This window comes from Maniola jurtina, chromosome 20 (assembly GCF_905333055.1).
Source record: "Maniola jurtina chromosome 20, ilManJurt1.1, whole genome shotgun sequence".
Classification (NCBI taxonomy): domain Eukaryota; kingdom Metazoa; phylum Arthropoda; class Insecta; order Lepidoptera; family Nymphalidae; genus Maniola; species Maniola jurtina.
The window spans coordinates 10,106,669-10,125,595 of NC_060048.1; the positions used below are offsets into that span (position 1 = coordinate 10,106,669).

General features: G+C 36.1%; 2 protein-coding genes across 2 annotated transcripts in view; both read right to left on the bottom strand.

The window, feature by feature from the left end:
* Positions 1-3,462: 3,462 nt before the first annotated feature.
* LOC123876014 (putative phosphatidate phosphatase) lies at positions 3,463-13,243 on the bottom strand. The gene is made up of 6 exons (XM_045922155.1): positions 12,812-13,243; positions 8,998-9,149; positions 8,376-8,573; positions 7,776-7,943; positions 4,086-4,262; positions 3,463-3,594 (listed from the first exon to the last, which is right to left on the bottom strand). Exons 1-6 carry the CDS (start codon positions 12,867-12,869, stop codon positions 3,499-3,501), a joined length of 849 nt encoding a protein of 282 aa, XP_045778111.1. The 5' UTR covers positions 12,870-13,243; the 3' UTR covers positions 3,463-3,498.
* Positions 13,244-13,644: 401 nt separating this feature from the next.
* LOC123876012 (putative phosphatidate phosphatase) overlaps positions 13,645-18,927 on the bottom strand; it is a 116,469-nt gene continuing 111,186 nt past the window's right edge. The window contains exon 6 of the mRNA XM_045922152.1: positions 13,645-18,421. Within this exon, the coding sequence (XP_045778108.1) occupies positions 18,308-18,421 (114 nt within the window). The 3' untranslated portion in view covers positions 13,645-18,307. The remainder of the gene's footprint in view (positions 18,422-18,927) is intronic.

Below are 18,927 nucleotides of genomic sequence, written 5' to 3' on the forward strand. Positions count from 1 at the left end.
AATAAACGATGATATCATGATAGAATCTTGTATTTATGGTATCTATTGGATCAATAAGATAGTAAGTCTGCCCCCTTACCGCAAAAATTGCGATTATCACATTACTATAATGCCAATAGTTGTGATTGGCTGAATTCATGTAATTCTTGCTACACCAATGCATTGGTGAGAGAGTCAACTAGATGATTAGGTACCTACTACTAACTTGGCGCACTGTATAGTTATCAAACTGGACCGGTCAAGGCATACATCATCATCATCATAATCTCCAGCCTGTGGACATCCACTGTTGGACATAGGCCTTCCCTATAGAGTGCCACCACACCCGGTCCTCAGCCTTCCTCATCCAGCCACTTCCCGCCAGTCGCTTTATATCGTCGGTCCATCGTGCTGGTGGGCGTCCCACACTACATATACGCTTGCTAAAGGCATACGTAGTCTTCAAATTAATTATTTTTGTAAGCCTTAATTATTTTTTAGAAAACACTAATTTTTTACAGGAAACTCTGTTATAGATTAATTTAGCTTATCACAGTCCAAAGTTCGATGCGGGTCAACTACACCGATAAAACGACTTGAAATAACACATTACGCAATAATAAGCTTCCGCACGTGATGTGCGTGTTTAGCTATTTTTGTTTCGTTATCTTTTACGAAATATGGGTGTGTCGCCTTATAAGAATAATAGTTTTTGCCTGTGGGTTTGCCCCCCGTTCCTACCGTCGGGAAACTTTGTTTTCGTGGGGAAATCTATCATTTTATGGACAGTTAGCGCCCACGAGGCACAGAGGTAGGTATATCGGACGGTAAGTCCACCACCCCGCTGCCCAAATGCTAATCCGCAATTGACCGCCAATTGCAGATCCATCCTCAGTAATGGGACCAACCGCCGCCGCCGCGCCCTTCGTTGAGTTGAAATATGACTTTTATGTATTAAAAGAATACATAGAATAGAATACATAGAAGTCATTGTCATTGAAGAATTAGTCTAGCCATTCAAAGAGGGAACGCTGCCAGATTCTTCGGAACCTTGCCTAAAGGAACTTCCTTTAATAATTTATTTTAGTTAAATTATAAGTATTATATTTTGTAAGGTTTTTAGTTTTAGGTTCATTATTTTAATAATAATTATTATTTAGTCATTGTTCAAAAATTCAAAATACAAAATATTTTCATTCAATTAGCCTTACAAGTACCTACTTTTGAATCGTCAAGAGCATCTACCACTGGTTCGGAATGCCTTTGCGAAAATTATATGATGAAATATTATTATCTACTTAGTAGGTATTTATAGTATTCCAAGACCTGGATAGTTTACATTTCTAGACATATCTACTTTTTACTGTGTTATAATTTAGACTTTAGACTTAACCTTTATCATAGTACTACAGTTAACAGTACATAGTGGAAAGAACACTGATAATGTATCTAACAATAATACCTACCTAAGATAACCCAATCTAATAGGTCGATTACGTACATTAAGGTCACTGTGGTTACCCCCGGAGGAGTCTTACTATCGCACTAATACTTAGCTACTCTAAATTGCGGAAGTGTGTTTATATGTTGGATCGTCATTCAATCACTATGATATCACTAGATTTGTTTAGTGAAATGGTCTGAGTTGTGTCGTTTTAACAACTCGCGGGAGTTAGTCAAATCCCTGAGGGATATGGCCAACTCCCGGTTTATACCGATACGGGGTGTGAGTTTTATTATAAACCTCATGTTCCTTCCAAGTTAGCTCGTTTCCATCTTAGATTGAAATTGTCTAAACTGCACTGTAGGAAAGGCATTCCGAAACAGTAAGTAGATGCTTTTGACGATTCAAAAGTAAAAGTCTAATTTTGTTTTCTTTTTTTAAGAATATTAACCATCTTAAATGACTAATATTCCCCTTTCCTCTCCAACTAAGCGTCAGGCTTGTGCTAGGAGTAGGTACGACAATAGTGCAACGGGCGGGGTTTGAACCGTCGACCTTTCGGTTTTCAGTCCACTCCTTTACCGGTTGAGCTATTGAGGCTCTAAAATAAAATTATTTTTTAATTGAATAAAATTTTTTTTTTGTTTTTTTTTTTGTCACTTACCTACCAGTACTTACCACCAAGTGTGCTCGCATAAAAAAGGCGTGAGTCGCATTGAAACGAACGCAGGCCGAAAATTAGTTAGTACGTACATAGGTACTATATGAAAAACAAAATGACAATGGTCATAAATAATTTAATTTCCTTTTTAAAATTACAACAAAAAATAGCACACAAAAAAAATACTGACAGTTTAATGCACATTGAAATTATACTTAACGATGATTTATTATTATTAAACTTTAGGACCAGCAAACTATCTGAGCAAAAAGCATCACTGCATGCCTGAGAGTTTGCCATAATATTCTCAAAAGCGTATATTCCGCCAATCTGTCTTCTCCTGGCGGGGAGACTGGACTAAATCCTTCTCATACTATGAGGAAACCGGTGCTCAGTAGTAGACCGACCATGGGTTGAAAGTTGGTAATGAGGATTACCTTTCGACCCGCAAAGAGACGTAAATAAAGCGCATTTTCTCAAGTTGTTTGCCGGTCACTGTAAATACCTACCTTTATCTCATTAACTATAATTGTGGAATGTTATTTTATGTAACTACGTATTTAACATAACTTATCCTATGGCTACTAAGTACTATAATATAATACAAGAGTTCAGAAAAATAAATACAAGTTTCAATTCTATGCATTTCAACTAAGAAGAGCATCGTCATACTTGAAATCTAAACTTATACATACATTGTTTTTAATGGCACAATTATTTAATAGATATATGAAATGCACATAATTACAGTAAAAAACGTAGTAGAGTAGGCACAGCGCAAGTGGGCAATTTTAGAAGTTTTAGATAACTCTCAAATAAATACGAGTACTAAGAAAGACCACAGGGAAAGACAATTCATTCATTCAACCAAAAAAAAACCCGCCAAGTGCGAGTCAGACTCGTGCACCGAGGGTTCCGTACTCGGGTACTTTTTTAGACATTTTTCACGATAAATCAAAAACTATTTGCATAAAAATAAATAAAAACCTGTTTTAGAATGTACAGGTAAAGCCCTTTCATATGATACACCATTTGGTATAGTTATCTTGCTTTGCAGATATAAACACATTTTTTTTTTTAATGATGTAACAACAAATTCTCTGTTTTCAGATTTATTCCTTTGCTTCTGTTATAAAACCTACCTACCTGCCAAATTTCATGATTCTAGGTCAACGGGAAGTACCCCATAGGTTTTCTTGACCGACACGACGGACGGATGGACGGATGGACGAACGGACAGACAGACAGACAGACAACAAAGTGATCCTATAAGGGTTCCGTTTTTCCTTTTGAGGTACGGAACCCTAAAAACGGGCCGAATTGAGAACCACCTCCTTTCTGAAAGTTGATTAAAAATAATAGGTATGTAAATTAAGTAGAGTCTGAAATCCATCATCTTTTTCTGAAAAGCGGGTCATCGGGATAGCACAGGTCTCGGCAACATCTCTGGTGGAGCGCTTTCCCAGGACGCGGGCGGTCCGTATTTCTTTGGTTTCAATATGAAGATAAACTGAAATAATATTAGTACATTACTATACAATGACGTTCGGAAAGATTGTTCTAAATCCGAAGTCCTAACCCAAAAGGGAAGAAGTTTAATCCAAAAGGGAATCGCCATAGTCATCGAATCGTAATAAACAGCTAGATGATGCCCGCAACCTCGTCCGCGTGGATTTAGGTTTTTTATAATCCAGTGGAGATTCTCTACATTCCCGGAACAAAAATTTGTCTATCTCAATTTCCGGGACGCAAGCTATCTTGGTACCTTTCGTATAAATCGGATAAACAGATGGGCCTTTAAGAATCTATTGGAGACCTTTTGATTTTCCGGGATAAAAAGTTGCCTATGTCCGTCCCCGGGATATAAGCTAACCCTGTATCTTTCGTCAGAATCGGTTAAACTGTTGGGCCGTGAAAAGGTAGCAGACAGACACACTTTCACATTTATAATATGAGTATGGATTTGCTTTATAGCATCAGAACTCGCTTAGTAACACTCACCACAACAACGCCATAAAGTGCGCCAATGGCGAAGCCAACGGCCACGTCGCTCCAGTGGTGCATGTGGTCCACCACACGCGACAGCCCTACGTACCACGCACCGATAAGTAATGCGAACTGGAAGCCGTGACGTAGGAGTTTGGAACCGCGCCATTTGCCTTTCACTTGGATGTAGAACTGAAATAAAAAGCATAGATGCTGAGTATTTTTGAATTGGTTGATATTCATGACAAGATTTGGGAACCAGTTGGAATTTGGTGATCGAATCTTACAGATCTGCAAAAAATAATGTTAAAAAGTTAAGTCAATGTAACTCAGGCTCGAAGAAGTACTGGCAGAATTATGGAGCTTGCCCGGTTATAGAAAACAAGAATGAAGTATTCTCTTCATCATTCTATGGGTAGACCTGGTTTATGAATTTTTATTTATTCATAGACCAGCACTTGGCTTCTATCAGATTTGGTGACAAGTGATGAAACGCCTAAGGTGGAGTGTGCTTGCCTAGAGTGATTCCTCTTCACTTGTGATTTGAAGGTACCTATATCAAACGTGAAGGGGAAAACTGACCCATCAAAAACATTTCATGTAAAAAAATAGCCAAGACTCACAAGTTCATAATGTTTTCACTGTTAAAAAGTTATGAGATCTCTAGTAGAGCCAAGCCCCTAGCTGAGCTTAGATTTGTGCTGGCCATGGGAGCTATCCCAAGTCCAAAGTATATAGCTTTTAAATGTTCTTGACTATATGACATTTATAACAATAAATAACAAATCACTCTACTTACAAGCTCTGATTCTACAAACCCTACATCTTGGTAAAAAAGGACGGCTTGGCCGTTTAATGTTCGTAAAACTAATACATGACATAACATATTTTAAGGCCATAAGGAATAGTTTGTTCGACAATTACTAATTTGTATTGTACTTCGTTATGGTCGCAGAAGCTTTATTTTAAAGGTGTCCACTTTTCGCCCGTTTCGGTACCCAACATTTTTGCTTTATAAAGATTGTGAAGTTCTTTCAGTAAGAAAGTTGTTCATATTGAGTATATTATTGAAACAGCATAGTGAACTAACGTATGACGCTTCTCATCTAAACAATCGTAGAATACATAAAGTAGCAAGCATACCACATAAATTAAAAACAGCTTTCATTGAAAAATTTTACTGCTTCCAGGGGCCTCATATATATAATAAAGTTAATGCATTGACACATATCTACCCACTAAATAGAACTAATTGCAAAAAAACACTAATTTCATACTTACATAAATTATCTTATGAAGACACCGAAAATTTACTTACCACTTTTAAATAACTTATACAAACTGAAGTTATAGATTTCATCTAAATACCCTCGAAACTTTTCACACTATTGTATCTTACACACCCTCTCTCATATACACACATACACACACAGATAGCAGACATACATTATAGGTACTATATTAGTCTATTTCCGAGAGAGGTCATCTAGTATGTATATATGTAGGTATATATTAAACTTCACCATAACATAATCTTAAATTCTGTAAGGGGAGAGCCCTGATGCCTATAACACAAGTGTACAACTTATTTTAGGCATCAGTGGCTTAACCTAATTTCTTGTTGTAATTTTTTATGGGGAAACAATAAAGATTATTATATTATTATTAAGCTATTCCGGGCTTAAATGTTATTTCAGATAAAAAATCCACGAACTGTCAACGGCCAAGCCGTACTTTTTTACCAAGATATAGGGTTTGTAGAATCAGAGCTTGTAAGTAGAGTGATTTGTTATTTATTGTTATAAATGTCATATAGTCAAGAACATTTAAAAGCTATATACTTTGGACTTGGGATAGCTCCCATGGCCAGCACAAATCTAAGCTCAGCTAGGGGCTTGGCTCTACTAGAGATCTCATAACTTTTTAACAGTGAAAACATTATGAACTTGTGAGTCTTGGCTATTTTTTTACATGAAATGTTTTTGATGGGATTTCATTTCTTTTTGGCAGGTGCCCTAGATTTTTTTGGATCTATTTCTTGTAGGTACATCATTTTCATGGCCCACTCTCTATCGTTACCTCTTTTTTTTAAAGCTTTTATTCAACTTGCAATGTACTCGTATGTAAATATGTTTGTTCGGGTGGAATCTTGCAACTCAATTTTGAAGCAGATATACCAAACTTCAGTCTTTTAGGACTTCAGGAAACACAGATACTTGGTACGTTTGATAAATCTGCCACGGACATCTTATCTTGAAAACTTTAGTATTCGAGTAACAGATTTTACAGATATGCATCTCATATACGAGGGGATGAAGGGGGACCCGATTTCTTAATTTATCTGTTGTTCATAATTCTTGAAATTCCTGCTTAATGCCAAATTTCAGTCTTCTAGGACTTCAGAAAGTACCCTAGAATTTGTGACTAGAAGTTTTAACTGTCAATAAATCTGAAACTATAAAAGTTAGACAATTGATAGTCAATGCGTTTAATCAATCTGCCAAGGACATCTTATCCTGAAAATATCAGCATTCTAGCGACAGAATTCACAGATTTGCTTCCCCCATAAGAGGCGTAGAGGGGGGGAAATTTCCAATTTCTTAATTTTCCTGTAGTTTGTATGCAATTTCTAGTCTACATACCAAATTTCAGTCTTCTAGGACTTCGGGAAGTACCCTAGAATTACAGACTAGAAGTTTTGACTGTCAATAAATCTGAAACTATAAAAGCTAGACAATTGATACTCAGTGCGTTTAATAAATCTGCCAAGGACATCTTATCCTGAAAATATCAGCATTCTAGCGACAGAATTTACAGATTTGCTTTTCTCATAAGAGGCGTAGAGGGGGGGCAATTTCCAATTTCTTAATTTTCCTGTAGTTTGTATGCAATTTCTAGTCTACATACCAAATTTCAGTCTTCTAGCACTTCGGGAAGTACCCTAGAATTACAGACTAGAAGTTTTGACTGTCAATAAATCTGAAACTATAAAAGCTAGACAATTGATACTCAGTGCGTTTAATAAATCTGCCAAGGACATCTTATCCTGAAAATATCAGCATTGTAGCGACAGAATTTACAGATTTGCTTTTCTCATAAGAGGCGTAGAGGGGGGGCAATTTCCAATTTCTTAATTTTCCTGTAGTTTGTATGCAATTTCTAGTCTACATACCAAATTTCAGTCTTCTAGGACTTCGGGAAGTACCTTAGAGGTTTTGAGTAGAGGTTTTGATGATCATCAGTGAGGGACGAAATCGGCGTATTTTAGGTATCAATAAATCTGTAACTATAAAAGCTAGATATTTGAAACTTGATATATTTGGTGAATTTGCTGAGGACACCTTATATTGAAAATTTCAGCTTTCTAACGTCATCCAGACCGAAGTTATGACGGGTCGAAAATACGGCGAAACACTTCGAGAAAAAGGTACGTAGCGCCCCGGCCGCCGTTTGGCTCGTCTTGGCGGGGGCACTGCCGTGCCCCCTGATGCCGGAAGCCAATTCATATCCTAGCAGCTAGGGAATTTAACCATGTACGTAGGTACGTGGAGCTTACTCTATGATAGAAAGGTATAATTGTTCTCTTGGGGAGCCCCTCAAGTCCAAAGGTGTTCAATACGTAGGCCCCTACAATTGTTCTCTTGGGGAATCCCTCAAGTCCAGAGGTGTTCTGTGGCTAGGCCACTGGTTTATGAATTAACTTACAATGAGGAACACAGCACTGTACATGGCGAAGCTGGAGTGTGCGCTAGGGAAGGAGAGCCGCATGTTTGTGAGGCGCGCCGAGTCCGCCTCTGGGCCAGCGCACGTGAACTCCTGGATGTAGCCCAGAGTGTTGAGGGTTGATGATGGGACTGGCACTGGTTGACAGACCTGGAATTTGAAAAATTAGGGTATTTAGGATCCGTTAAAATCATTAAGGACCAGTTCTTCTTCTTCTGTTCTTCTGTGATGCTTCTTAGGTAAACTTATGGTAGGATGAATACAGAAGGATATGGGAACACGCCACATTATTTTTCTTAGAAAACTCCTACCATTAAGTGATTAGTGAACTTTGCAACTGTGCAATGTGGAGTCTACATCTCCTGAGGATGAAAAGTGACTTCGCAATTGTTTTGTGTGTCTTCTGAGTTTTTGAGGATTTGTGTTGAGCTGTGTGTTGGTGCCTTGGTAGTGCGTGCTGCTTGCTTGATTACTTCTTTTTCCTGCATAGTTTGTTGTGCGATTATAGTGAATTGTGTTTTTCTTGTGTATTACGGATTTCCGCGAAATAACGCCTGCTTCTATCCGACACAAAGAACTTACATCAAAGAAATGCGGCCTCAGCCTGCCGATGACGTATTTAGCAGAGTTCACAGTGAGCTGCTGGCACGCCGCACCGAAGGTGAACACTCCGATCGACGTGTAGCTCTCCCAGAGCCAGCCAGGGACCAGGTTTCCGAAGAGGAACTTGTCGCCTACGCCCTTCCCTTGCTTATCCCGAACTAATTCCACGATTATTATCTGAAAACAGATTATTTGTTTTTGGCAGTTTACTAGTAGGCAGGGTTGGTATTGTTGTTACATATTAAAAAAACAGCATTAATCAAAAATGTTTTTTTTTTTTTTTCAAAAAACTGTTTTTCTTCCACCTCTATTGGCCTGGCTCATATTTTGGTTACGTGACCCGAGAAGCTGGGAGGGCGCGTAAACTCTTAGGAAAAAAAGAGAGAGTTAAAATGAGACGATAGAAAGAGAGGCATTTCTCTCCTTCACCTTTGAGGTGCAGTGTTGTGCGAGCTGAATTGCATTGAGTGGAGAGCTGAGTTTGAGTTGTTATTAAAAAAAGACATGTGCCTCGACTCCACTCTTCTTCTCTGTCTTCACTCCACTAGTATGCATTGTACCTAATAGAATTTTAATGGCAAATATGTTAAGCAGTGCTTACCGTAAAAATGTTGAGAGCAAAGCCGACGCCCGCCAGCAGGCCTTCCGATATTTGCTGCTGCTTGTACGGCAGCATGAGGGACAGATCATTGGCGAAGTAGCCCCGGTGATAGGGCTCCGCCACCAGTTGTATTACTAGCAGGGGTACTGACACTGAAAAATACAAAATATATACGACTTTGTAGGGTTCCGTACCTTAAAAGGAAAAACGGAACCCGTATTGGATCACTTTGTTGTCTGTCTGTCTGTCTGTCCATTCGCCCGTGCGTCGTATCTGTCAAGAAAACCTATAGGGTAGGTACTTCCTGTTGACCTAGAATCGTGAAAGGCAGGTAACTAGGTAGGTTTTATAGCACAAACTATACGTATCAAATGGGGTATCATATGAAAGGGCTTTACCTGTAAATGGAACAGATTTTATTTATTTTTATGCATAATAGTTTTTGATTTATCGTGCAAAACGTTGGAAAAAATACCCGAGTACGGAACCCTCAGCGCGCGAGTCTGACGCGTACTTGTTTTTAATTCTGATACAAGGTAGCCCTTGACTACGATTTCACCTGATAGCAAGCGATGATGCAGTCTAAGATGGAAGCGGGCTAACTTGGAAGGGGGATGGCAGTTTCATTAAACCCATACCCCTGATTGGTTTCTACAAGGCATCTTCGGAACGCTTGGCGGCCAGGCGCGATCCAGCCCTCAATAAAGATTGTGGTTACAGTGTGGTAGCTACGCTTAACGCTGACCGGGAGAGTTGCCAGTATTTGCAAGATTTTTTTCATTTTTTTTTGATGAAAATAGACTTAGAGAAGAGATTACTTCTGTCGATCTCAATAGATCGTGAAAGTGTTACGTCACAATTTTTCTAGGGTTGCTGTCCGCGCTTGTTGGCGCCACAGCTTTGCCGATAGGATGGTAACTAGTCCACCAACTTAACCATGCTTTTACTAAAGAGGATCAAAACATGAGTTTGTTATTTTGATAACCTGAAGAAGATAAATAGGTGGCAAAATAATCCATGTTATCTTTTCGATTACGTTGATATTTGATTGTGATCGAATAAAGTGCGGTAATTTTACTAGTAATTGAGATTTGACTCACTACATACATACTTAAGTACATTACTCATTATTTTTCTTTTAAAATGATATGAAATTAAAACTACGTACTTTAAGTAATAGTGCGTTAGTATTTATTTTTAACCAATTATTCACGCTATACCTACCTATCAGTTTTTAAGTATGTAGAAGGTATGTAGGTATAGTAGGTATATCTATACCTAATCTATGTTACCGTACTTATTTTTACAGTCAATAAATACCCAATAGGTATTTTAAATTCCTTTCGGGCAAATAAATTAGTAAGAAATATGGCTACGGCTATGAATTATCTTCTGTTTAAGGTACTTATTACCTACTACTTACTACGTGCTTATTATACCTACTAAATACACCGCATAATTTACATGTATATTATCATATTCATATTTTTGTGAAGACTACCGATCGTAAGCTGCTGCCTTTAGTTATTTAAAAACTCTTTATAAGAAATATTATAATTTAAACAGTGTCATCGTCACTTAGGTTATTATGACTGAATTTAGAACATCAGGAAAAATTAATTTACACAAAGATAACACTACCAAAATTCAGATAGTTAGGTAGGTAAATAGCGTTTTTTATCTCCGCAGAATCTAATGACCTGGTTGCTGCAATTACACGGTATTGTACTGCCACTTCCTTATTATATTTTATAAAAGGCAATAGCTACGACTGATTGTTGAGATTTTCTGCAAAATGGATTTAGGTATTGATACGTAAATAAAATTATGAGAATTAGCTCTCATAATTTTATTTAGGTGCGTACCAAAATATCAATAAATCCAGTGTTTCTTGGAGCTTGGAGTTTCTCTACGTGATCAAATCATGCAGAAATTCATTGCACTGGCAAGTGACTTCTACAACTTTTTGCAGAAGTAGGTAATAGGTAGGTAGGTAGGTATAAGCTTCTTGCATTGTTTAGTATGTGAATACTCGCAGCAAATCAACTTCTGCAAGTTTTTATATAGTAGGTACTTGTAAAAGCAATTACATGACAAGGCCAGAGACGTGTCTTGGACTCTTGGCCTAAGTGGAGCAACTTAATTCGCCAGTTGGTCAAAAAAATAACAACACTGTTTACACTCTGTAAGTCTGTAGTCTGTACTGGCACTGAGTGGATGCCTACCTACTGGTCTGTCAACGGGCCCACGCTGATTCACGCATTCGCATAGTAGGTATGTCTAACGTGTTTCGGACTGTACGGACTAAGACTAGGCCTTAAATAGGGATAAAAGCCCCAGTACTCATATCGTTGATGCGAATTGCGATCCTATTTAAGGTTTAAGGACGTTTCCGCTATCTGATACGCCCGATACCGATTAACTACTGATATCTGGATAAGTCTATCGATTCGTTTAGTGATAAGTAGGAAAAATTCAAAGATAAGCAAGTTGTCTCTTCAGTGGGAGATTCTCATGAGTAAAGCACAGTGGCATCCTTCATTCTAGGTACTTAAACCTATGTATACTGAGGTCAGTATAAAATTTTCTCTTGTAGGAGGTAGGTAGATAAGTATTAAGTATTTCTTTTTTTTTTTCATGAGGCGATCTAATTTAATTTTACTTTGGGAGTGGTGAGTGAGATGAAAATTTAAACTATTAATGATAGAGGAATTTGTTGTAAAGAACCATGCCATCGGTTTTGTTTGAAAGAAAATAATAATTACTACCTATTCAAAGATTTTCACATACACTGGCCGGTAAACGAGCCCACATATTTTCAAAAAAAAAAAAAGAATCGACCCTAAGCGATTTTGATTTTATAGTGGTTCGATGGGATTATTTATCTATAGAGACACCTACCTAGATTTAAAAGATTTTCTAAGCGATTGCATTATGACCTTAGCAGGTCCGTGATGAATTAAAGGCATTGGAAGGTAAACAAGATTGTTAATAGGTACATTATTAGATATTATGTACTTACTTACCTACTATGTACCTAGTACCTACTACAATTTTTTATCTTTTTAGGCTCTGGGTTCTAATTTTTAAAGTCTCTAACTTCAAAGCCAAATAGATCACGTTCAATGGCGTCAAACGTGGCACGCGCCAAAAATATAAATATGTAACCTACCCTACATTTTTTATAGTTACCTAAAGATAAAAAAATAATGAAGATACCTATCTTTTTCAATTGATTTAGGTACAGACAGTAAATCAGCGATGTAAAACAATGGAAGCATATTTAACTTTAGTGGCTAAATACGTACAGTACTTATTAAATCTACCTTTTCTTAACAAGTACAAGTCGGTATGATTATTGATTATACATACCTGTATAATACTTCATAAACATACGTCATAAATAGGTAATGTATGAGGATAAAATAATAATGTACTAACTAGGTAGGTATCATCTACAAAATACAAGTGAGGTAAATAACTTCTTAGCTATGGTATAGTTCAATATTGTATTCGCCAAGGATTTTAGACGATTATCATGGGCTAGAATAATGTTGGCATCCAATAGGTATACTTACTCAATATCCATTAGCAACTAGGTTAAAAAAACTTCAATCAAGATTCGTATAAAACCAGCAATGTATTTCATACTAACGTCAAAAAACTACTGAAAGCTGTGACTGCTTTTGGATGAAAGTAGACTGATTCACCTCAGGACATGCGCAGGAGTATACCTATTACCTATCCTCAAAACATACGTACGATTTACTACTAACTAGGTATTTAATAAACCATAAATAAAAATCTCACTCACCGCATGCTAATACAAAGAGGTCCAGTATAATTTTCAGCATCAACTTGTCAAACGCCATTTCATATTAGGTAGTCACAAATTCACCGTTTTTTTGCGCAGGACATTCATTTAGTCACCAAACAAGTTTAGATCAACGTTCATTTACCGTTAAAAATAAATCATTTAAATGTATTTTTTGTGTGTTAATATCGAAAGCGACCGTTTCGTTAGCGAATTGGAATCTCAATGATAAAGCATCGCTGATAAAAAAGGCAATCTCTAAGTGGGGTAGGGTTAGTCATTATATGCGAAAAAGCCTCAAGTTTTACTCTGAATTTATGTCTAATAGAATTTACTTTGTATTAAAAGTATTATTGGTATAAGCTGTGTTAAATTTCAACGTTACTTATAACAATATATTTGCAAGACTGCAAGAAAACTAATGTGGGTGTTTGATAAACTTAACCAGCTGTGCAGAATGAACACTTTTGTCATAGCATTTTAGTTCATATTCTCACACATCAAGGATTAAAGTTCTGTAATATTTGATTTTCAACTGTTTGTGGTCCTGAAATGTGGAACAGTAAACTTTACTTAAGTAGCGTACGCTATTAGCAACTTTATTGCAATGAAATAATGATAAAATTCCAATACAATTCCTATTTCATTATCTGTGAACTGTTGGCGCCATCTATGTACGAATATAGAAACAAGGATACCGACATTAAGTTTACTATAGGTTTTGAATACATTCTCATAGGTGACGCTACAAGTTTCATTTTTGAATTCAGTTTCCATAATTTCCAAGATTTTCACATTTCATTTTTTAAGGACTCAATTAAAAATAGGCATCGTAAATTCAGAACAGTGTTTATTATGCTTCAGTGTTAAAACTATGTACATTATAAAACCTTAAAATTAAATAGCTGCCAAATAAAAACTAGTGCTAGGCAGTGCGTTCTCCAAAACTACAATATAAAATAAATAAGTGCATTAAACATTGTACAATACAGCTTAGATTCTTTATTTAAGACAACATTTTATATAACTCTAAATGTAAATATTATGTACCATGTGTTGTCAGTTGACACATATCATTCTCTTCTTTATATCATTAACACATTTAGGCTGGCCGCATATTTTATCAGAAAATTTTGAAAAAATCCGAGATGCGCCGCCGCGCCGCCGACCGATCGCCCGATCCGCTTCCATCTCATAAGAACGAGAGAGAGAAAGAGATTAGAGCGATAAAAAATTAGGCGTTTGTTAAACTTGTGTTGCAATGCTGTGCTAGCTGAATTGCACTTTATTGCGTTGCAATGATATTAGAAGCAAAAAGAGGTAGATAAGTTATACGCGGATTGCAAGTGGCACGTTAAAACTAAGCTAATTAGCAAACCTGAGCTCAGTCGCCAGCGTGGTTGCCAACAACGAAACAACCGAAAATGCCTCTTTTTCTTCTAATATCATTGTTGCGTTGCAACAAGAGTTGCTATTTATTTAAACGTCTGTGGAGTTAGCCTTCTATACCAAAAAGGTAATATTAAGTATTCTGTGTTACTAGACCCTGCAGACTGTAAAAAGATTTCGAAAGTACACGTCTTCTGAGTTCTGATGTTCGCAGAGTGAGTGTGACAGAAAGGTGACAGAAAATGTCTGAGAATATAGGTACGGCCGGCCTTATTGTAATAGCAAGTATTTTCTAATTTAACAATGTTTGTTAAAAACATTTAAAGATGTATGTACCTTTTCATTTTTAAATCATAATTCATGAACGACTCCAGTTTTTTAAGTTTTTCCACTCAATTTTTTTACTGTTTTTGAGTGGTTTTTCAATGTGCCAACTAAATTTTACTTTTATATTGTGCCCATCTACAATGTTTAAATGTCTCTTATGTTATAATATTTTAATACATTAAATTGTGATATTAACATTATTATTTATCAACTTAAATCGGGGTAACTTTGCAATGTAACTTTGAAAAAAACTGTAATGGAATATAAATTTTTGGGGGTATTAAGTTATCGATATATAGCTATATAGTAAGGCAGACAAAACATTTAAACGTCCAAAGCTTCATTAATAAGCAACAAAATTGCCCCGATTCAAAGTAGGTAGGTACATTAGAATTAACAAGAATTTTCGAAATTTCCTATTTACAATAAATAAGCACAGTTGTTTTGATACGCCTAATAAACGCTAATTTAGCAATTCTAACAAACCACTGCAATATTTTTTATTTACATTTTCTTTAATCGGCTTTACGGCTTTGGGGTCTAGCCTTTTTATTTACACCTCTAAATATATCACAGAATAAAAATACAACCCAACGTCTCCAAGACAGGGTATTTTTATATCTATATCTACTAATAAATAAATGTGCCTTGTAATTTTTTTTACTACAAAAAAAAGTGAGTAAAATGCACTCAAATTCGTTATGATAAAAGACCTGTTATAATTTAAAAAATATCTTAATGATAATATAATTGTACTATAAACTAAGGCTACCTTGATGTTTGAATAAATTATATAAAATAAGTAAATATACATTTAAATTAGAGTAGTCATACTGTAAGTAGAAAGGATTTAGAACGAATACTTTTTTATGTGCTTAGCTAGTATAATTTATATTATTATTACGCCAACACCTTATAATAATATTATATCTTAATATTTTCTAAACCAATAAAGTTAGCAGCTTTAGGGCCGATTTCAATTTCCAAACAACGTTTAACTGAGGGCCGCCATTTTTTGAAACACTTGTGATACGAGTAAGTGTCAAAAGGCATATCTATGTAGCCTGTGTCACACAGACAAGCGTATTTTGTACTTTTTTTTAAACACGATTGTAGTGCGCTTTGCCTTCTGGTGTTTTATATTATCTTTGACTGAGGATTAAGTTTGACAGTTTTTGTATTTGAAATCTGTCAAAACGCCGCGTCAGTTACAGTTTATTTGGAGTTTGAAAATCACCCTCAACTTACACGTTTTATATAGCCAAAATATCTGTAAAACTTAACACGTATTTTCTTAGTATTTACTTTTAACTGATGTGATGATGTAAGGTGTCATTTAATAAAAATGCACCTCGTGTATAAATGCCTTTACATTTCATTTTACACTGCACAATAGTGCACATGCTATGTGCAATTAAATTCATGTTGCATTCATTGAATTATAGGCTTTAAAATAAATGCTATAAGTGCTTAAACCGCGTGTACGTAAATAAATCTCTATGCGTAGTAAAGTTGCAACAGATCTCATAATACTGTCATACAAGCAATTTAAACGTGACAAGCCGACAAATTGACTTAATATGAAATGTGCATCTGTATGGAAGACAGGAGGTTAAAATAATAATCTGTGGAAATATGTTATCGACCACGCAGATCGATTGTGCTTCTGTATAGAAAGTTGGGACCCGCGCACTTATATCAAATTCAGACGTACACTTTATTAGGCTTGACGCATATTGGTTACTATCGCCTGATCATTACTCCGTTACTCAAAAAAAGGAGTGTAATGTTTTCAGGGTATGTCAGTTTTTTTATTCCACGAAAATTTCTAAATGGCTGAACAGATTTGGATATAATGGGGTGTGATTAGAAACCTTACGTCATTCCGAAGACTGGCTATAAAATATTTACAAAAAAAGTTGGCAATCAAAAAGTGTACAATGGTACCAACTTTTTTTAAATAAAAATAGCGAGCAGACGAGCAGGCGGGTCACTTGATGTTAAGTGATGACCGCCGCCTATTTGTACATTCTGGTACCTTTGCAGTACCAGAGGAACAGGATTGTTTTTGAATAAATGCTTTTTGAGTTTGAGTTTTTGAGATCGGCCCAGCACCGATCTCAAAAACTCAAACTTACCGAACTCACACACAAACCAGGAAACGGTATTCATACTTCGCTATACATACCCACTTAACATTCAGAGTGTGATCATTATAATGGGTGTCGCTGTACCGTGAACATTTTACAGTTACCTACATGAAAGGACTCGAACTATACATAGACACCAGTTTTACATTAACATGCTACACAAAATTGTGGTTCTTCTAGTCTCTGGGCTGGTTTTCACACTTAAACGTTTCCGTCTGTTGTGCGTAAAATTGTAGTTAATTCGGTTGTAGATACACTTATTGGCTTTTCCCAGTGATAAATTAGCATAATGCACTTCGCTAATCTCATGTATTTTGAAGGAGGAGAGAACACAAAGGAGATTGGCCGGTAAAAATTCTCGAAACTAAATGAAAATGCTATCCCTTTCATTATGCTTCCTGCAGAAACGAATAGCACTAGGCTAATCAATTTAGTTAAGAGATTTTATACAACAGTATTGTCCATAATATCTAAATAATATTATATTGCATAACGTATATTTATCAATAACGATATCATATTTAAATCTTTTTTATACATGATTCCAATCAATATTTTTAACTACACACTCTAATATTTTCTTTTTTTTACAGGAAAAGTTTTTATTCGTTTACGAAAATGATAACTTTTTATTCCTAGATCTAAATAATACAGTTTATAGCTATTTTTCTTAATTGACACTTTAGTATTTTCTAACTCGAATAAATATGCAGCTATCTACCGACATGCCCTTCATTACTGTTTCAGATATTAGGTCTGAAAGTGCTTTTAAATTTTAACGATCGAATGCGGTAAATTAACGATTTATTCCGTTTAGCCACCCTAAAATAACCACTCTAGGGTGCATACTCGGAAATATGTGCCTGTCTATCTACCCGATAACGGGATTTGTATATCAATTTTTAATCCGGGGCGAATAGATAGATACTCGTTTACGAGTTTACACCCTAGGGTGGCTGTTTTAGGGTGAATAAACGGAATAAGCGAAAACCTACAATAATTATTTATTATATTTACGTAATAATGCACCAGTCCCTCTAAATAATATGTGATACGTATAAATACAAAATACTCTATGATTTTAGAGAACCATATATAACTAAAGAAACAATAATGTCCTACATTTATTAACTACATCTAAAAACAAAATTGTGTTTCATTTTTCAACAACAATTTAACAGAGAAAATGTATGCAGTTTCTTACGTTTCCATATTTTCTATTTGGGGATTAGTTACGCTTCGCATTCGCAAATTATATAGATGCAATCTAAATCGAAGACAAACGCGATTGCGACTAGCCAAATATTTTTATTTTGATCCTAAAAATCACTTAACAATATTAAGCGCTGCGTAAAGACACCCTTTACTGTATTTAATAAGTAGTAAATAGTCATTTTTGTGAATTTTTCTATCTTACACTGCATCACCCAATTTCACCAACCAAATACCAGGATCTCATAAATTCAAAGAGTTCGATCATCGAACTCGACACAGTCATTCATATAAACTGAAAACTGCTTACGTTAAAAGAGTTCAGACTTCAAAGGTCCATATACTCATGGGAGATCCACGACACGTTCGGGGGTCATGGTTCCTCTTCGCTCAAGGAACTATGAGACTCAGGGGAGTGTCAGACGTTCCATCCGGTGGGTGAGCGGGTGTTGCCGTTGGTGGTTAGCTCGTTGTCGTGGTGGTTGGCTGACTGCCGTCGCGGCGTTTTGCGGAGGCCGGAGACAAATGAGAACTGTGAAAAACCAATGTTTTTTTTTACCCGACTGCGGCAAAGTCGAAAGGAAGGGTTATGATTTTAGCAGTCTATGTATGTATATATGTATGTGGGTAGGTATGTATGTGGGTAGGTATGTATGTGGGCATGTATGTTTGTATCCAGATTCTGTGTGTTCCACCGTAGCGCCTAATTTATTTAGAAAAAAATAATATGTGAATAGAATAGAATATAATAAATTTTCATACAAATAAATTTTTACAAGTGCTTTTGAATCGTCAAAATAATTTACCATCGTGTCATCTTTACGCGCAGTTGCAGTAAAACTTAACAAGTGCGAGATATGAAATTAGTCAGCAAAAGATTTTATCCTAATTACTTACACAGTAAATGAAAAAGTAGAGCTTTTAATTAATGGTATGAAGTACTTCATATTATGACTTCGATAAAAGGTGGCAGCTTAAAAACAGCCGTTCTGTTTGGCAGTCATTTTGGTAAAAGTGACGTTTGAACCATAACTCCCA

Bases quoted from the DNA above. Each gene is read 5' to 3' on its own strand.
- LOC123876014 (XM_045922155.1), bottom strand. From the start codon at position 12,869: ATGGCGTTTGACAAGTTGATGCTGAAAATTATACTGGACCTCTTTGTA. The intron at 9,150-12,811 runs GTGAGTGAGATT...TGTATTTTTCAG, and splicing joins CCTCTTTGTATTAGCATGCG to TGTCAGTACCCCTGCTAGTA. The intron at 8,574-8,997 runs GTAAGCACTGCT...ATCTGTTTTCAG, and splicing joins TTGCTCTCAACATTTTTACG to ATAATAATCGTGGAATTAGT.